The sequence below is a fragment of the Cyprinus carpio genome, chromosome B18 (genome assembly GCF_018340385.1).
Source record: "Cyprinus carpio isolate SPL01 chromosome B18, ASM1834038v1, whole genome shotgun sequence".
Lineage (NCBI taxonomy): Eukaryota > Metazoa > Chordata > Actinopteri > Cypriniformes > Cyprinidae > Cyprinus > Cyprinus carpio.
Window position 1 is genome coordinate 19,954,350 of NC_056614.1, and position 16,955 is coordinate 19,971,304.

Sequence of the window (16,955 nt, forward strand, 5' to 3'; positions counted from 1 at the left end):
TGTTCCATACATACTCTCTCATCTCGTATTCCTCTCATGTTGACGTCAACATGAAACATTAGCATATTGCCAGCCCACTTATTGTTTTTTTCGCGTTGGTCTGAAAGAAAATGCTAATTCGTTCTTTGCCATTAGCTTACTTAGGTGTTTCCCCGGTAACACTGTACACAGAGCAGCAATGCGCTCACAAACGCTGCTTTATCAGGCATTACAGACATGATGAAATGAAAATGAGACCAATCACGCAGATTAGCGCCACGTAACGTTAAAGGTGGGGTTTGGAAAAATGAATCATTGAGCAAATCGTTCGGGAGTCGTTGAGGTAAAAATAAATGCATATATAAGACATGCATGTCAACCTGTTTTTGGGGACTCCCAAAACCAAAATATGAAACTTTCGTTACCCATAATAGGGATACTTTAACTAATAGTATAATCATATTCACCAGTTGTTTAGTCACAATGCAATAAGTTTTCTATTACACGTTTTCTGGATATGCAAACAGAATTAAGTAATTAAATATAAACTAATTTGCATAAAGTTGCATAAGAGAAACCCAAATATCTATTAATTTAAAATATCTAGTTGTATAATCATGCAGTGGTATGACTTTACATATATTGCATACATTGACAGATTGCATCGAATTAATTAATTAATTTGTTTGTTTAAACATACATAAATACTTTGTATACCTTTTTTCTTTTACTAAAATACTTTTACTAAGGCATCTACCCTTCCCTACCGCTTAACTATCCCAATATATTACTGTATTAATTTTTATAATATCTTTTTAAAAGCTTACTACATGTTTTTGAGTTTGTAGGAACACCTGTGTTCTCTGCGGTCATGCGTTTGTCATACAACTGTGCGCGGTTCCTTTAAGAGACCCCGGAAGTGGATATGAATTGCAACACTATATACAAGTTTATTTTGGTGCGTATTTGTCAGGCGCGCAATGACACCTTTCCCCTTATGTACAGCCGCGCGCTCTTTGCTAAAGTCTTATCGACACAGAGCAGTGTTAAAAACGGTCCAGGGACTCAGAGTGTGGGAGTTCAGAAACATGTATCCATGTACTTCCATCGCAGTGCACAACAGCATGGAGGAGATCCTGAGAAAGACAGTGGCCCCATTGCCAACCTATGAGATGAGAGACAAATCTCCACCTCCACCTGAATCCAACAGTCTGGAGTTCATGCACTTCTACAAGAGTTTAGAAAAAGAGCAAAAGCTGGAGTTTCTCGAGAAGCTGTCACATGATTTCGGGGTAGATCACAGATGGGCTTCGGATCTGGCTGCGAAGTTGCTGGACACTCAGGGGCGGGATGTGGCCACCATCCTGCAGGTGGAGGACAGGTTACGGTACAGTTTAACACCCCGGTACCGACAGCTGCTCACGCACATCAGCAAGGTTCAGGGCGGAGTGAAGTTTCTGGTGGACCTCAGGGCAGATCTCATCGAGTTCGCGTCCTCAAAAATTAGTGACAGCCCGCATATGAGGGTAAATACACATTATTTTATTGCTACTGTTTATTATATGTAGAGATAGCAAATGTAGCTATTAGTTTGTGATGCCATTCAAAAAAAATAAAAAAAGGTGCCTTTTGTGTCCCACATGAACATAAATTATATTATATCTATCTATCTATCTATCTATCTATCTATCTATCTATCTATCTATCTATCTATCTATCTATCTATCTATCTACCTGTTCTTGTTACCTGACATGTTTCCAACTTTTGCTTTAATATCCCACAGTTCAGGCTTTTTATTTGTTTATTTATTTATTTATTACTACATTTAGAATGGCAAAATATGAAATCACAGTTCTGAGAGGACATGCCTAAATTGTGAGATATAAACTCGCAATTGCAAGGAAAAAGTCAAAATTGTAAGATAAGTTGCAATTACTTTTTTATTTTTATTTTGTGGCAGAAAAAAACCTAAATTGCAAGATGCAATCATAAAACTGAGATTTTTTTTTAACTTTATATCTTGCAATTATGTTTATAGCTTTTTTTTTCTCAGAATTGGAAGAAAAAGTCAGAATTGTGAGATAAAAAAAGTTGCATTTACCTTAATTATAATTCTGTGTTGCAATTCTGTCAAATTATGATTCTAAACATACAAATAAAAGATTATATATATATATATATATATATATATATATATATATATATATATATATATATATATATATATATATATATTTTTTTTTTTTTTTTTTTTAAATGGATTTTAGTGAGCATATTTAAAAAAGTTGCATCCCTAGTGTCAACCCTGTTTACCCTCATAAATGTTTCTTATTACCTTCTAACTCTTGATGAACTCTGTTTCCCTGATTTTGTACAGTAATTAACTGATTATTTAAAATATGATATGATTTGTGGAAACATCAGTATTATATTTGTAATCAACACTGTGGTGCTCATGTCATGGAATGACCTTCTGGCTTTTCCATTGGTTTCAGTGACTACTGCGTTCCTAACATTGGCTTTGGTTATGACATGGCATGCAAACTTGTGATGTGCCCTTTCCCCTACTTTAGATCCCGGTGGTCTCTGATTTCGCAAGGCTGGATGTGTTTGTAGCCAGACGACCTTTGTCCCACATTGGTGAACGTCACAGGCTTCAGCTGTGACATAGTTTGTAATGTTTTGGTGCCAAATATGCATTTGAATTTATGGCATGACGTCATGGAAACATGTCTGTAGTGCAATACAAAGTCTACAGTGCCTCACATTTCATTCCTGTTATAGCTCCTCTAAATTTTGTCAAACTTATTTATTTATTTAATTATTTATTTGAATCCATTAAACAAGATTTTATTTTATTAGTTTGAGACTTATGCCTTTAGGAATTTGTCCATTTTTTTATGCATGCTGAATTGGAACGCTCGTCATTCTCAAAATGTAATGCATCCCTTTGCAAGTTATATTTTGGTAAATTTGATTATGCTTTCAGATCTATTTTACACATTTACCTGGTTTAAATTCCGTTCAGCAGAATACCAGAGATACCTTCTTTCAAAAGTCAGTGCAGAAAATGTGAAAATAGTCTGTCTGGGCCCGGTCATACTGACAACAAGCTTTTCATTAGGATTCTAGTCTAGGCTCTGGTTTGGCCATTCCAGAATAAAACCTTTTTGTTATGGCCCCCAAGGCATTTCTTATGTCCTGTGGGTTATTTTTCTGCTGGAACATCCCACAAACAAAACTCTGTCAGAATGACACTGTTTCTCCCCAAGGATTTGTCTGTATTGGCCTCATTTGTAGATGGCAACAATCATAGAATGATACTGCCAGTATGGACTTACCTAGCACAATATGGACCTTTGTCAGGGCAGATGCCATACTTAAATTTTAAAGAATGAAAATAAGGAAGAGTGATAGAAATACAGTCTGTGCAGCTACTAGGAGTCCATCCTTCAGCTGACAGAACATTGAAAATATGTCTGTCTAAATAATTCCCAGATGACAGAAACATATACTGGGAAAATAAGACAGCCTTGCTATTTCGAATTACATCTATGAGGCTTCCTGTATGTTGGGCTGTTTTCAGGCCAAGTAGGTCTTACCAGACCAAAAAAGAAAAACTTCCAAAATATTTCCAGTTTTGCCTCGTGGAGCCTAGCAAACTTCCGTTGTTACACCATCTGTCTTTTTCAAAAGTGAGCTTCAGTTGCTCTAGCTCTGTGAAGTGCAAAGAAATCATTGAACTCTGGGCAGTTTCCTCAATTTCAGTCAAAGAGCTGTTAGTGGTGTAGACAGCCTCTGGGTCACTTGCACAGCACCTTGTCCTGATGCTTATTTTGAAGGCATTCCAATCTCAACTCCAGTGTTTTCCCCCCATCTTGTTACAAAGGACTTCACAGTGATACTTGGAAAGTTTGAAGTTTTGCCAGTCTTTTTATAGCCTACTCCAGGTATTTTTTCTAACGTTATTTCAAAGTTTCACGGGCAGCTGTTTGGTCTTCATGGCAGCAGTGATGATCTGATCTGCTGTTTTAGTAATAAGACCTCAAAGTCAGCATTTATTGTGGACTTGAACAGGTGGATTGAGAAAAAAAAAAAACATTAGAACTGATTATGTACATTTGTGTAAAAAAAAAAAAAAAAAAAAAAAAAGTTTTTTCCGAAGATGTAAAAATATTATTACTATAATATAAATGTATTATAACAATTTTTTTCTACAAAATTTTACAATTACTATTATTTAAAAGTAGTATGTGAAACAGTACCCATATGCAAGAATAATTAATTATGTTTTGTTGTTGCCTCATGAGCTTACACTACTATGTGCATGTTTAATTATGTGAGTGGTGTTCATTAATCAATCAAAAATTGTCCGGAAAAACAGTAATATATCTTCTGTTTGATTTGTTTTATATACTGTAGAAATAATAAGATTAATATGGTAGTTTGTAATTCCGAATAGTATTAACTTTATACAGAATGGACATTATAAACAATTAGAATTAGCTAATAACATTTCATTTAAAAGGTTGAAATTTGACTTTGCAGAGTGGGAAATAATCAATGAAACTCTGATTCTGACGGCACCCATTCACTACAGAGGATCCATTGGTGAGCAAGTCATATAATGCTAAATTTCTCTAAATCCTCTCACCTTGGAGCAAAAAGGTATTCTCTCTGATGAATGTTAAACATATTAATTTGGAAATGAGGGTGACAGATGCATGAACTTCTCAAGATTGGTGTAAAGAAAAAAATTGCTTTTATCATCTGTGCACCTTGTGTTAGTATTATAAGTGATTACCACACCTCTGATTCAAGGACAGAGAGCGTGGAAACTGGATCTGAAAGCCATAAACTGTGAACTAGCACCTGAACTGATTTAGCTCACCTCCTACCAAAGTGCGGAAGAACAAAATGTGTTAAAATGACTATAATCATTCAAGACAAAGAACAGCTAAGATGCTGAGCTTTGCACTAAAATTTAATCACACATCCCAAACTCTCCCGAGCAGAATTATCAGGATCCCAAAGAAATGTCAGTTCAAATCTCTGAGCAGGTGCATTTCTTGATATGTAATCGATAATCAGATGTAGTCTGTCTGGACTCAAACAGGTGCCCAGCAGAACTCCTCCAAGTCTGCATTGTATTGGACAGTCTGCATTGTATTGGACAGTCAGCAAGCTGCTTGCAGTGGTTTTCACAGAGCAATTTAGGAGGACTATACTGACATGTCCTCTGCAGAATTAATGATTGAAAGTTACACTGGGTGCCTTGTCAGTAAGACATTTACATTTCCTCAGTTCATTAGTTTTGAGATTAACATTAGAGTTTTATGTTATATAGCAGGAAAGATCTGATCTCTGAAGCATTAAAAAAGTCTTCTATTCAAGTCTTCTAGTCTTCTATTAGAGTATTTTGAAGTAGCCATATACAAAAATTATTTTGCATTATCTGTATATATTTGATACTGTGATTACATTGTGTTTTGCATAAACACATTTTGGAGTGACTTTTTAATACATATACAACTAAACAAAATAAAATATATTTTAAATAATGTGACTATTAAACTATTAAGCAATTTCAACATATTTTTCTAAGCTATGGTAATATTTTTAAGTGTTTACACTGTGTTAATCCTTTAATTGGTGTGAATGTAAATTAAAACATGTATTTTTGAGCTTGTATGTGATGGTAAAGTCATAGGAATTTAAGGAATAAATAAATACACACACGCACAAACACATATATACATATATATACACACACACATATATATATATATATAAGTGCTGTCAAACGATTAATCGCATCCAAAATAAATGTATTTGTTTACAGAATATATATGAGTGTGTACTGTGTATATTTATTATGTATATATATAAATACACACACACATGTATATATTTAAGAAAAATATGTTATGTTTATATTAAATATATTTATATATAATATAAATAATATGAGAATATATATACATTTTCAAAATATATACATGCATGTGTGTTTATATATGTTCTTGATATATATGTTTATGATGTTAATGGGACACACTCCTTCCAAAAAGTTCAACTTTTGTCTCGTCAGTCCACAGAGTATTTTCCCAAAAGTCTTGGGGATCATCAAGATGTTTTCTGGCAAAACTGAGACGAGCCTTTATGTTCTTTTTGCTCAGCAGCGGTTTTCATCTTGGAACTCTGCCATGCAGACTGTTTTTGCCCAGTCTCTTTCTTATGGTGGAGTCATGAACACCGACCTTAACTGAGGCAAGTGAGGCCTGCAGTTCTTTGGATGTTGTTGTGGGGTCTTTTGTGACCTCTTGGATGAGTTGTCGCTGTGCTCTTGGGGTAATCCCACATCTGGGAAGGTTCTCCAGTGTTCCATGTTTTTGCTATTTGTGAATAATGGCTCTCATTGTGGTTCGCTGGAGTCCCAAAGCTTTAGAAATGGCTTTATAACCTTTTCCAGACTGATAGATCTCCGTTACCTTCTTTCTCATTTGTTTCTGAATTTCTTTGGATCTCGGCATGATGTCTAGCTTTTAAGGATTCACTTTGTCAGGCAGGTCCTATTTAAGAGATTTCTTGATTGCGAACAGGTGTGGCAGTAATCAGGCCTGGGTGTGGCTAGAGAAATTGAACTCAGGTGTGATAAACCACAGTTTTAACAGGGGGGCAAACACTTCTTCATACAAGGCCGTGTAGTTTTGGATTTTGTTTTCCCTTAATAATAAAAACCTTCATTTAAAAACTGCATGTTATGTTTACTTGTTATCTTTGACTAATATTTAAATTAGTTTGATGATCTGAAACATTAAAGTGTGACAAACATGCAAAAAATAAGAAAACAGGAAGGGGGCCAACAATTTTTCACACCACTGTATATATAATGTATACACACACTTTACTTATTTATTTATGATTTAAAAAAGTGTTTTAATTTTCAAAGTCATGATTGAGAATTCCAAAAATTACAAACACAAAGTGTTTTTTTCCACAGAAGAAAGTAAGTCACAGGGTTATAACAACAAGAGGCTGAGTAAATGTTTTTGGATGAACAATTCCCTTAAACCATTTTTGTATGTTTTTTTTCCAGCATATTTTTCTCAAATGCTAGCGGTGTAAAACAGGCTTTCATTTTATGTACAGTATGGACAGGTGAAAGTTGCTTTAATGTCAGATTTCTTCTATTTGCACCTGCCTTCTCCACTTTTCGTTCACGCCAGTAAAATCAGAGAATGTCAAAAGCACACTTTCAGGTTCTGTTCAGGTGCAGTCATTGACATTCTTGCTCCTTTTGTGCAGAGCAGATTCTGCACTCTATTTCCACCAAGCGAATGTTCTCTGCCCTTTTAAATTTCAGCGTGGCAAATGTTTTTTCTAGCACTTTGGTTGGATTAATAATTTGTGATCTTTGCATCGGCCTTGATGCGAGTTATAGTTTAGTGCAGGTTAGATATCTTCTTTTCCCTTATGCACATAAGAAAATAAATAAAGCGGCCCAAACAGTGCAGTACTTTTGAAAGTTGTGGCCTGCGGTGCGATGGCACATATCAAAGTTGGATTCCACTTATGTACGTTTGGCCCTAGAGTAAATTCAGCCGTGTAAGCAAATATAAAAGTCTTTTGGGTGAAGAATTTCAAATGCTTTCGGCTGCACTGAATTTAAAGGTAGAACACCAAATAAATGCTTAGAAGTAATTTCCCAGCCCAGAGAGGATTTGATGAGTTTAAAGTTAAGTGGAACTGTGACTGCTGGGGCGGCCAAGGGCTGTGGATTGCTGAGATAGACAGAAAAACAAAATGCCGCAGACTACATAGCCAGTTGAGTCCCTGATGGCCTGCTTTTCTTGAACAGCCATCCTGTTTTCAGGCAGCGCTACAACCTCAACTTTGTTAGATTGTTTTGCTGCTATTGAGCTATTGGGAGCCTTTACCTTGACACCCTCTGGTTATCTTCTACATACAAATGCATCACTTAGCGACACATTTCTATATGCTGATCTGAGCGAGTGGGTTTATAGGGAAAAGTGTGCCGGGAAATGGTAATTTGAGATCTTTTTGCTTGCAGGCACAGCTGAAAGCACTACAATAAGGTCAGATTTTACGTGTGCTACCTATAGATGAAGCCAAAGCATGTACGGATGGTCGGTGTGGACGTTTGAATGACAGGCCTGTAATTCTTTTAAGCACATGCATCTGTGGGATAGGCTAGCGTAGAATTTTTAAAACCGCTTCGTGTGAGTGCCCCGGCGACTAGATCCAGATATTTGTATGCGTGTTGTGTTGCTCATCACCATTATGAGTGCAGAACCATATCTCATGTGAGGAGCAACAGCACTTTGATGAAATGGAACTGTGTTTACCACAGAAATCTTTCGACGCTGATGCCGATCCGGCGTTCTAATGAGAGCACTACCAGAGCAAATAAACAGACGCTAAGAGCTGCAGAGGAAAATGAGACGACTCTGAAAGTGTTTTGTACTGTACAGATGAAAAAGCAGCAAACTCTGAGTTGGTGGGGTTGCTGCACACGATCTGTGAAAGTGACTGTGAAATGTTAATTCCCTTGACGGAAGCTGCACACTTTATAATTAGGCACCATTATGAGCGCAGCTGTACTGAGAACGATTCTTGAAAATAGGTGGGTATTGCCCATGAATTATAATATTAAACCGGACGTGTTCTATCTACACTTTTTGCAGAGTATTATTTTTTTCCCTGAAGCCCATTTATAATATTAGTCAAGGCACATGATTTAGTTTTGCATGAGCATTTGCAACACTCTCTTTGACCCTTAGGATTAAACAGGCTGATTTTGTGGCTTCCCTTTTAAGAATATATGTAAATAAGCTCTTTGCAATACTGTGATTTCTGAATGACCCATTTTTGCATAGTTATCATAAATGGTCCGAGTGCAGTCAGGAGGAAGATTTGCATTGGGAATGTAGCATTTCAGGGTTGTTCAACCATGTTTAACTTTTAATGTAATTTATATAACAGGTTTATGTTGGATTTGTGATGTAAAAAAAAAGGTATTTAAAATATTTAGTTTTAATTTTAACATAACTCACATAGCTTATATAAAAAGTGTAGAATATAGAAAAAATGTGTGTTTGGAAAAAAATCTTTTTGATTTAAGTCTGATTGATTTGGTTAGTCTAGGGATATTATCATCAACTTAAACTATGAAAAAAAAATATATTTTTTTTTATTTATTTTATTTAAACTAAATAAAAAAATATGCATAAATATGAATATAAATAATAAAATAAAATATAAATATGCTGAAGCACCGAAATTACTAACTGGAAATAAATTGAAACTAAAACTGTAATAAAAATAAATTAAACATTAAATAGTGATCTTAACAAAAATAATAACATATAACAAAAATGAACAAATAACAAAAATGAAAAAACAAAAAAACTAATAAACTAAACTAATAAAAATCAGAAAAAAATTAAATAAAAACTGAAAATATATATATATAAAAAACCAGTCAACAATATTAAAAAAAAAAAAAAACTATGATAGTATATAAATAATAGTTAAATAATACTGGTTCAGGGACTCACAATGTACAAAGTATTTTTTAAATAATAATAAAGAAATTTAGAACCTAAATATGAGAACTTTCAGAACTTTTTTTTTTTTTTTTTTTTTTTTAATAATACAGGACTTTATGCTATATGTGTATTCCAGTGATGAAACTGCATGTTCACGTCTCACATTCTTCAATTCTGATCTTCTTGTGTTTGTATATCTTGGTGTTAGGATCTGAACAGCACTCTGAAGAGTCTTCTGTCAGAATGGTTCTCTGTTGGGTTACTTCGACTGGAAAGAATCACTTGGCAATCCCCATGCGAGATCCTTCAGAAGATCAGCCAGTAAGATCGCTCTCATATGTATAAACATTTTCTTTTTAGTTGTCTTCCCAGTTGAGCCTTTTATTGTTTGATCCTACAGGTATGAGGCGGTCCATCCTGTACGGAACTGGACGGATATCAAACGCAGAGTGGGGCCGTACCGGAGATGTTACGCATTCACCCACGCCTCCATGCCTGGAGAGCCACTGGTGGTGCTGCACGTTGCCTTAACTGAGGACATAGCAAATAATATCCAGGTAAATGCAAATGAAAATCACATTTGGTATTCATCACACAGAATAATTTATGGATTGATGGTCAAATAGAGTTCATGAAGGGAGAAAGCGTCTTTGTGCAATGTCATTAATTCTCACCAGTACCTGTTAGGATCAGAAGAATGTGTAAGGAGACAGTAGTGATGTAAGACGGGCTAAAGATACTCCAAAACAGCACACTGTGACTAGAATGTACAGAATTCAGCTATGGTCCCTGATTCTGGCAACGCCTGTGTGAGTTTATTCATTTATCATGTGCCTCTTATTTTCTCAGGGAATTGTAAGAGAGTTTTCCACTCTAGATGCAGACGAAGATGTTAACAAGATCAATGCGTCCATCTTCTACTCCATCTCCTCCACTCAGGCCGGATTGCAGGGGGTGGAGCTTGGAAACTACCTCATCAAGAGGGTGGTCCGAGAACTGCAGGTGGGCAAATGAAAGAGAAAATAAATCATGAAAGTAATGTTTTATCACAGCTGTTTGAAGAATTTTTGCAGTGAAATATGTGTAGATAAATAATAAATGCTAGGAAAACAGTCTGCTATTTATATGGTGGATTTTCAAGCAGGATTTTCAACCTTTTTGATTTGAAGAGCACAATAAAATATTTAAAAGTATTGAACAGGTATATTATATAAATGTGTGTGTATATTTTATATTGAAATGAATTACTTTTTTTTTTTTTTTTTTTACATTTTTAAGTAATCAAAAATGTAAATAAAATTATTTTGAATTGAAATTATATTTTAATCAAATCACACACACACACACACACACACACATCAAATTCACTATATATAATCAACTAGAAGTATGTTTTTTTTTTTGTGTGTGTGTGTGTCTATTTTTCCTTTTTTTGTGATATGGCATGGCGAGCCATCAATGGCCAACTTTGCCCTCAATATGCATACAAAAACTAATATGCAGTTTAATTAATTAATTGGTATTTTGTAATTAACTCTTTACAAAATAGAAATTGAATCTAAGGACTTTAATACTATTAATATATTTGTCCCACAGCATCACCTAGTACCAGACATTGTACTTTAGCACATTTCTAAGCTGGAAGAGAGGGGAAAAAAGCAGGAAAACGAATAAAATGTCAGCTGTCACCCTCAATAACATGAAGAAGGAGGGACACATGGCATGTCACAGAGCTCCTGCCTCTTTACTAGATGAAGGCGAAATTAAATGGAAAAGAAACGAGAGGCACTCAGCTTTATAGATTCAGATGAGTTTTGCTTCAGCGGGAATGTTGGTGAAACAAAGTGCTGGATGGCTGTTTGTGTAATAGAGGTTAACCCTAGTAAAGAGCTCTCTGCGAAGGGCTGCAGTTCTCAGAGAGCTGATTTACCCAGATGAGAGATTGAAGGCATCATTTGAGTGGAAATGGACACTCAATAGATATTATTTCATGCAAATTGTGCTTGTTGATGCTTTGGATTTGTGTTTGAATTAGTTTTTGAAGTGTGTGTGCAAGTGCAGCTTGCTTTTTTTTCTTCGAAACAAGTTCTCAACATCTTAGTCCATAAATATCCATACGATCCTTACAGAACTTTTCCATGGTAACCATTTTCCAGTCATGGTTTCCAGTAAAACACCATTGTTGCTCTAAGTAGTAAATTTGTTACTACTGTTATAAATAGACTTTTACATTTTCTGAAGAACAAGTCACACAGTTTCATACTTGATTACTTGCATGCTAAGTTTATCAACTTTGTATTAACTCTGTGTTGGAAATTTAAAGCTGCGTATAAAACTTGAGAAAATGAGTTTAGTTTATGTAGTTTGAAAAGAAAGTATAAAGTACCTGTGAGAACTGGAGCTCATCCTTCTGCTGAAGAAAGAGTAAAGGTGACTCACCATGCCACAAGGGGACGATTGGCGTGATGGATGGATGATAGACAGAAAAAAAGAGGTGGAGAAAGGTCACAGTGTGATTTAGGAGAAGGAGGGTTTGCTTGTTTTTCAGCAGAATCCTTATGGGGCTCTTTTGCACTCGCTTTCTATCTTATATTCACTCTCTTCTTGTCCTTACTCTTCATTCTCTCTCCTTCTCGCTCTCTGTAGCTTTAAACCTGCTGACTGATGTTTTACAGTAAATTGAGTTGATGAATGAAAAGTGACCCTTGGACATGCTTACTCTTCCTACACTGCTGCCAGTCTGAAGGAGTGATGCATGGCAAAGAAGGAGAGTGAGAGGGAAGTGTGAAGGACTTAAAATCTCTGCTTCTCTGGGGCCAGTCTGACACGTTTGGTTTGTTCAGTGCTTTCTTCTTGTTGAATGTGAGCAGAAGAGGGAGAGAAAATGAGTGTGTATATGTCCTTGTGGGGGATGAGAAAGAGACACAGTGCTCTTGTTCAACATGATTTTTAAATTAGTACAAATGGAATGTGGATGGAGGAGAAAAAGAAGAGTAAGAAGAGAGGATATAGATATTTTATATAAAAATATCAGTTTACACAAAAATATTCAGCAACACAATGGTTTTCAACTTTGATAATAGTAAGAAATGTTTGAGCACCAAATCAATGATTAGGATTAGGAATCATGAGACACTGAATTTTGTTTTCCAGTCACACTAATAAATAATTTTTTACTTATATAAAAATAGGTAGTTTTCATTGTATTACTGTCTCTCACACACACACAAACATGCACACACACACACACACACCCACACACACACACATATATACAGTATATATATATATATATATATATATATATATATATATATATATATATATATATATATATATATATATATATATATATATATATATATATATATATATATACTGTATATACACACACACACACATATATACATACATATATATATATATACATGTATACATTTAGAACTCATTCAGTGCAGAAATTGTCTGATTTAAGCCTGTGATTCATGAGGTCGTTCCAAATGTCGTTCCAAACCCGTAAAAGCTCTGTTCGTCTTCGGAGCACAATTTAAGATATTTTGGATGAAAACCCGGAGATGTGACTCTCCCATAGACTGCCAAGTAAATAACAGTGTCAAGGTCCATAAAAGGTATGAAAGTCGTGGTCAGAATACTCCATCTGCCATGCAATCTGGGTTATATGAAGTGACGGGAACACTTTTTGTATTTAGCTTTGATTTGAAAGAAAACAGCGCATCCTTGTGGCGTGGATGATACAGAAGTGCATACGCAGCATACAGTGATATGGAGAGATACAGAGGAGACTGCTGAAAAAGGAATTGTTGAATAAAGTCGTTATTTTTGTTTTCTTCGCTTACAAAAAGGTGAAGTATCCCTTTAATCAGCTCAAAAGAATCATTTGTCCATGAATAGAGACACTCCTTGCGTTTTATTTCTTTAACAGGCAGCTTAACAGAAAGATGTGTTTTCTTGCTGTTATTTCAAGGTACATATTTTGGGATCCATGTTGAGCTATACTGTATAAATTACTATACTCAGTTTTACTGTATTGTTACTATTTAGTTACAATAAATACTCAGTTTACAGTAAAATGTATATGACATATATATAATTTTTGTGTGTGTTGGTATAGATATGCAACTGAGAGTTAACTATCTGTGTTTACCTTTCTGTGCAGAGTGAATTTCCTCACATGGCCCAGTTCTCCAGTCTGTCTCCCATCCCCGGCTTCTCATTATGGCTACTAGGGGCTCTCGGTCAGCACAAGAAGGAGGGACGTGCCATAGAGCTCCTGTCTGAGAAGGAGTGGAGGGAGTTGGAGGATGTGACGGGAGCCGCCCCCGGTGCCCCAGCTCTAGAGGCCCTGCGCAGGCTCATCAGCACCAGCGAGTGGACCCGCTCCGACCGCCTGGTCCGTGCTCTGGAACCTGCGCTAATGCGGCTCTGCGCCTGGTATCTGTACGGAGAGAAACGGCGGGGCTACGCCCTAAACCCTGTGGCCAACTTCCATCTTCAGAATGGCGCCACCATGTGGAGGCTGAACTGGCAAGCGGACACAAGCCCACGAGGGATGGCTAACTCTTGCGGCATAATGGTTAATTATCGCTACTTTTTACAAGAGACCAGCACTAACAGTGCCGCCTACCTGCAGAATAAAGTCATCAAGGCTTCGGAGCAGGTGCTGCATCTAGTGTCGCAGTTCCAGAAGAACATCAAATTCTGAGTCAAATCTGTAGCTCTGTGCTGGAACAAAATGTGTTGGCACTCAAATTAATTTGTATCATTTTTGATAACTCTGATCTGCACAGGGTGGACAAACACAATGAAGATTTAAACGAGCCTTATGTGGATCCACGACTGAAACCAGCAAGTCACATTTCATTGTTTGTTCAGAGATGGACAGTTGTACTCTGCCTTTCTGAAAGATAATAATCCAATAAATCCGATTCTAAAGGGATAGTTCACCCCAAAATGAAAATTCTGGCAGCATATACAAACCCTTAAGTTGTTCCAAACCTGTATGACTTTCTTTCTTCCTCAGACAATCGTCATGCAGAGTTTTCATCCAGCAGAAGTTCACAGTGACAAAATAATGTCATAGATTAAACATTATTAAATGTATTAAAATAGTCCATAGGATTTATCCATTATATTCTGTGAAGCCATACAACTTTTTGTAAAGAATAAATTGAAATTGAAATCATTATTTGCTCTCAAAATGTTCATGCAAATCACTTATGAATATTTAGCACTTATGGCACAGGTTTGATGGCATTACATGCAAGAACCAATGACATTTGATGCTATTGATGCACAAACTGAATATTTGATTTGTGAGCAATAATGACTTAAATAGCTTGTTTTATAATATTAAGCTATCTTAAGAATACTTTAAGTATAGTACACAAGTTATACGGACCACTTTCTTTTATGAACTTGATCACTACTGTTGTATATGTAGTACACACATATAACTAGACTATAGCTTATATTTTGAGAAGGCCTTCTCTGATAATAATGACAAATTGCAGTTCTGTATGCAAGTCAGAAGTTTATTCAGTATTCTGAAAGATTCAGAGTTCATTCAATGATGGAATGGTTCAATCTGTAATTCATAAGGTTGACTTTAAAAAGAATCAGTTCTTTTAGAGAGTCATTTGCTCATGAAACAGCATTTGTTCAGAAATCAGGATACTCTGTATTGTGTTTTTTTTTTTTGCATGCAGCTTGGAACAGAACTAGACAGAAAGATTTTCTCACCATTATTTTGGCGTATGGATACAGGAATTGGGGTTTTGATAACTATGTAAAAACTATTAAATATATAAAATTCAACTTTAAAACATATTAAATATTCATTTTAAGTGAACTATCCTTTTATCACGTTAACTATGATTACCCAGCATGCTGCTTGGTGATGTTACAAAGAGATTTCACCTAATTTTTTTAATGTGTGCCAAATCTCCACTAATTTCAATCAAGAAAAGGATAATCTTCCAAATGAATCTATTTTTCTTAGTCCTTTTCAGCAGCGCTTGAGCCTCTGTTTGATTAGCCGGTTGCTGATTTTGATGTAGACTTATGCTACACTTTGAAAGACTGGGGGTAATGAAGCGGGAAGAATCTATCAGCCTCTGTCATGTCTTTGCCTTCTCAGCGTGTGTACGCAAGAAAGCGTTCCAGTGCGACTGAGTGGAAGCTGCTGTAATAAATGATGTTTTGATTCCTTCATTAGCGTGAGCTGATTCACTGTGAAACGGCTGTCTGTATGTAAATGTGTCTGAATATGCCAGCTAAAAATGTTTATTTATGAATTAAAATTCTGCTTATCTTCCAAAAACTGATTCTTTCTTTTGTTTCCATTGTAAACATGATGTACTATCTCAGCGGTTTGATCAATTTTGGGCAATGGAGGATTTTCAAACGTTTTTTGAAGTTAACACAGGACAGTACGCTATCTCGTTGGGCCAGATCCTATCACATTTGGACAGATCCGTTCCTTGGCGGTTTAACTGGCGGTATTTAAAGAGATTTAACACTCTCCAGCAAGCATTTTATTCCTCCACGACTGCTGTCTCTAGTGTCTGATAACAGACTGCAGTGTTCAAGTAGGCCTCCTGTCTTTTTTTCCCCTCCATTGTTGTGTAAAGTATCTCAGTGTAAGTTGACTGTGAAATTGCATTTTTACTCTCAAAGGAGGCACACATCTTCTCTCCCCCGTCCCTCCATGTGGTGCCCTAGAAACTAATGAAGTGAGAAATAAAGTTAAAATAAATTGATGATAAATTTATGATATTCACTTAAACTGGGCACTGGGTGGAAACAGAACAAAGCGGACAATGTTTAAAGGATGCCCTTGAGAGACTCCTCCCTCAGTGAGGGAGGAAATGAGGAAAACACATCTGTAGGCACAGGCCCAAGGCTAGATGGACATACTTCACAACATCAAGTGCTTTACTGTGAGGGAAATACATGAGGTTACCATGGCAACTGCGTAGCATAGCATCTACAATATGGTTCATACACAGTTCATTCAGTTCGGATTAGTTTTGCCCAAAATCTGAGGCTTGTTTAGTAGAAAATATGTGTCTGTTTTGCATTATGTGCATGGTTTTAAGATATTTGATGTGAAACTGAAAGGTTTCTCGTTTTTAGCGTCTCACGAAAACATAACGGATCAGGAAATGAGGTGTAAAGAGTCCTGATGTTTTTAGCCATTCATGAAGAGACTTTTCTATACAAGTAAAATGAAAACCCCATATTGTTATGAGCCTCAAAATTGAAAGGAACAAGAATTCAGTTGGAGATTATGACCTAATAAATTTGTTTACTGTGTATTAGGGCTACTTGAAAAAGATGCATTTTGAAGACTTACAGGACGACTCTAGAGAGGACTAAAGGTG

The 16,955-nt window shown here is 35.9% G+C and overlaps 1 protein-coding gene across 1 annotated transcript; it reads left to right on the plus strand.

Moving 5' to 3' along the window:
• Positions 1-895: 895 nt before the first annotated feature.
• On the plus strand, positions 896-15,892 carry LOC109107525 (malonyl-CoA decarboxylase, mitochondrial-like). Its single transcript, XM_042744282.1, has 5 exons — positions 896-1,505; positions 9,761-9,873; positions 9,953-10,109; positions 10,402-10,554; positions 13,730-15,892. Exons 1-5 carry the CDS (start codon positions 960-962, stop codon positions 14,273-14,275), a joined length of 1,515 nt encoding a protein of 504 aa, XP_042600216.1. The 5' UTR covers positions 896-959; the 3' UTR covers positions 14,276-15,892.
• Positions 15,893-16,955: the final 1,063 nt, after the last annotated feature.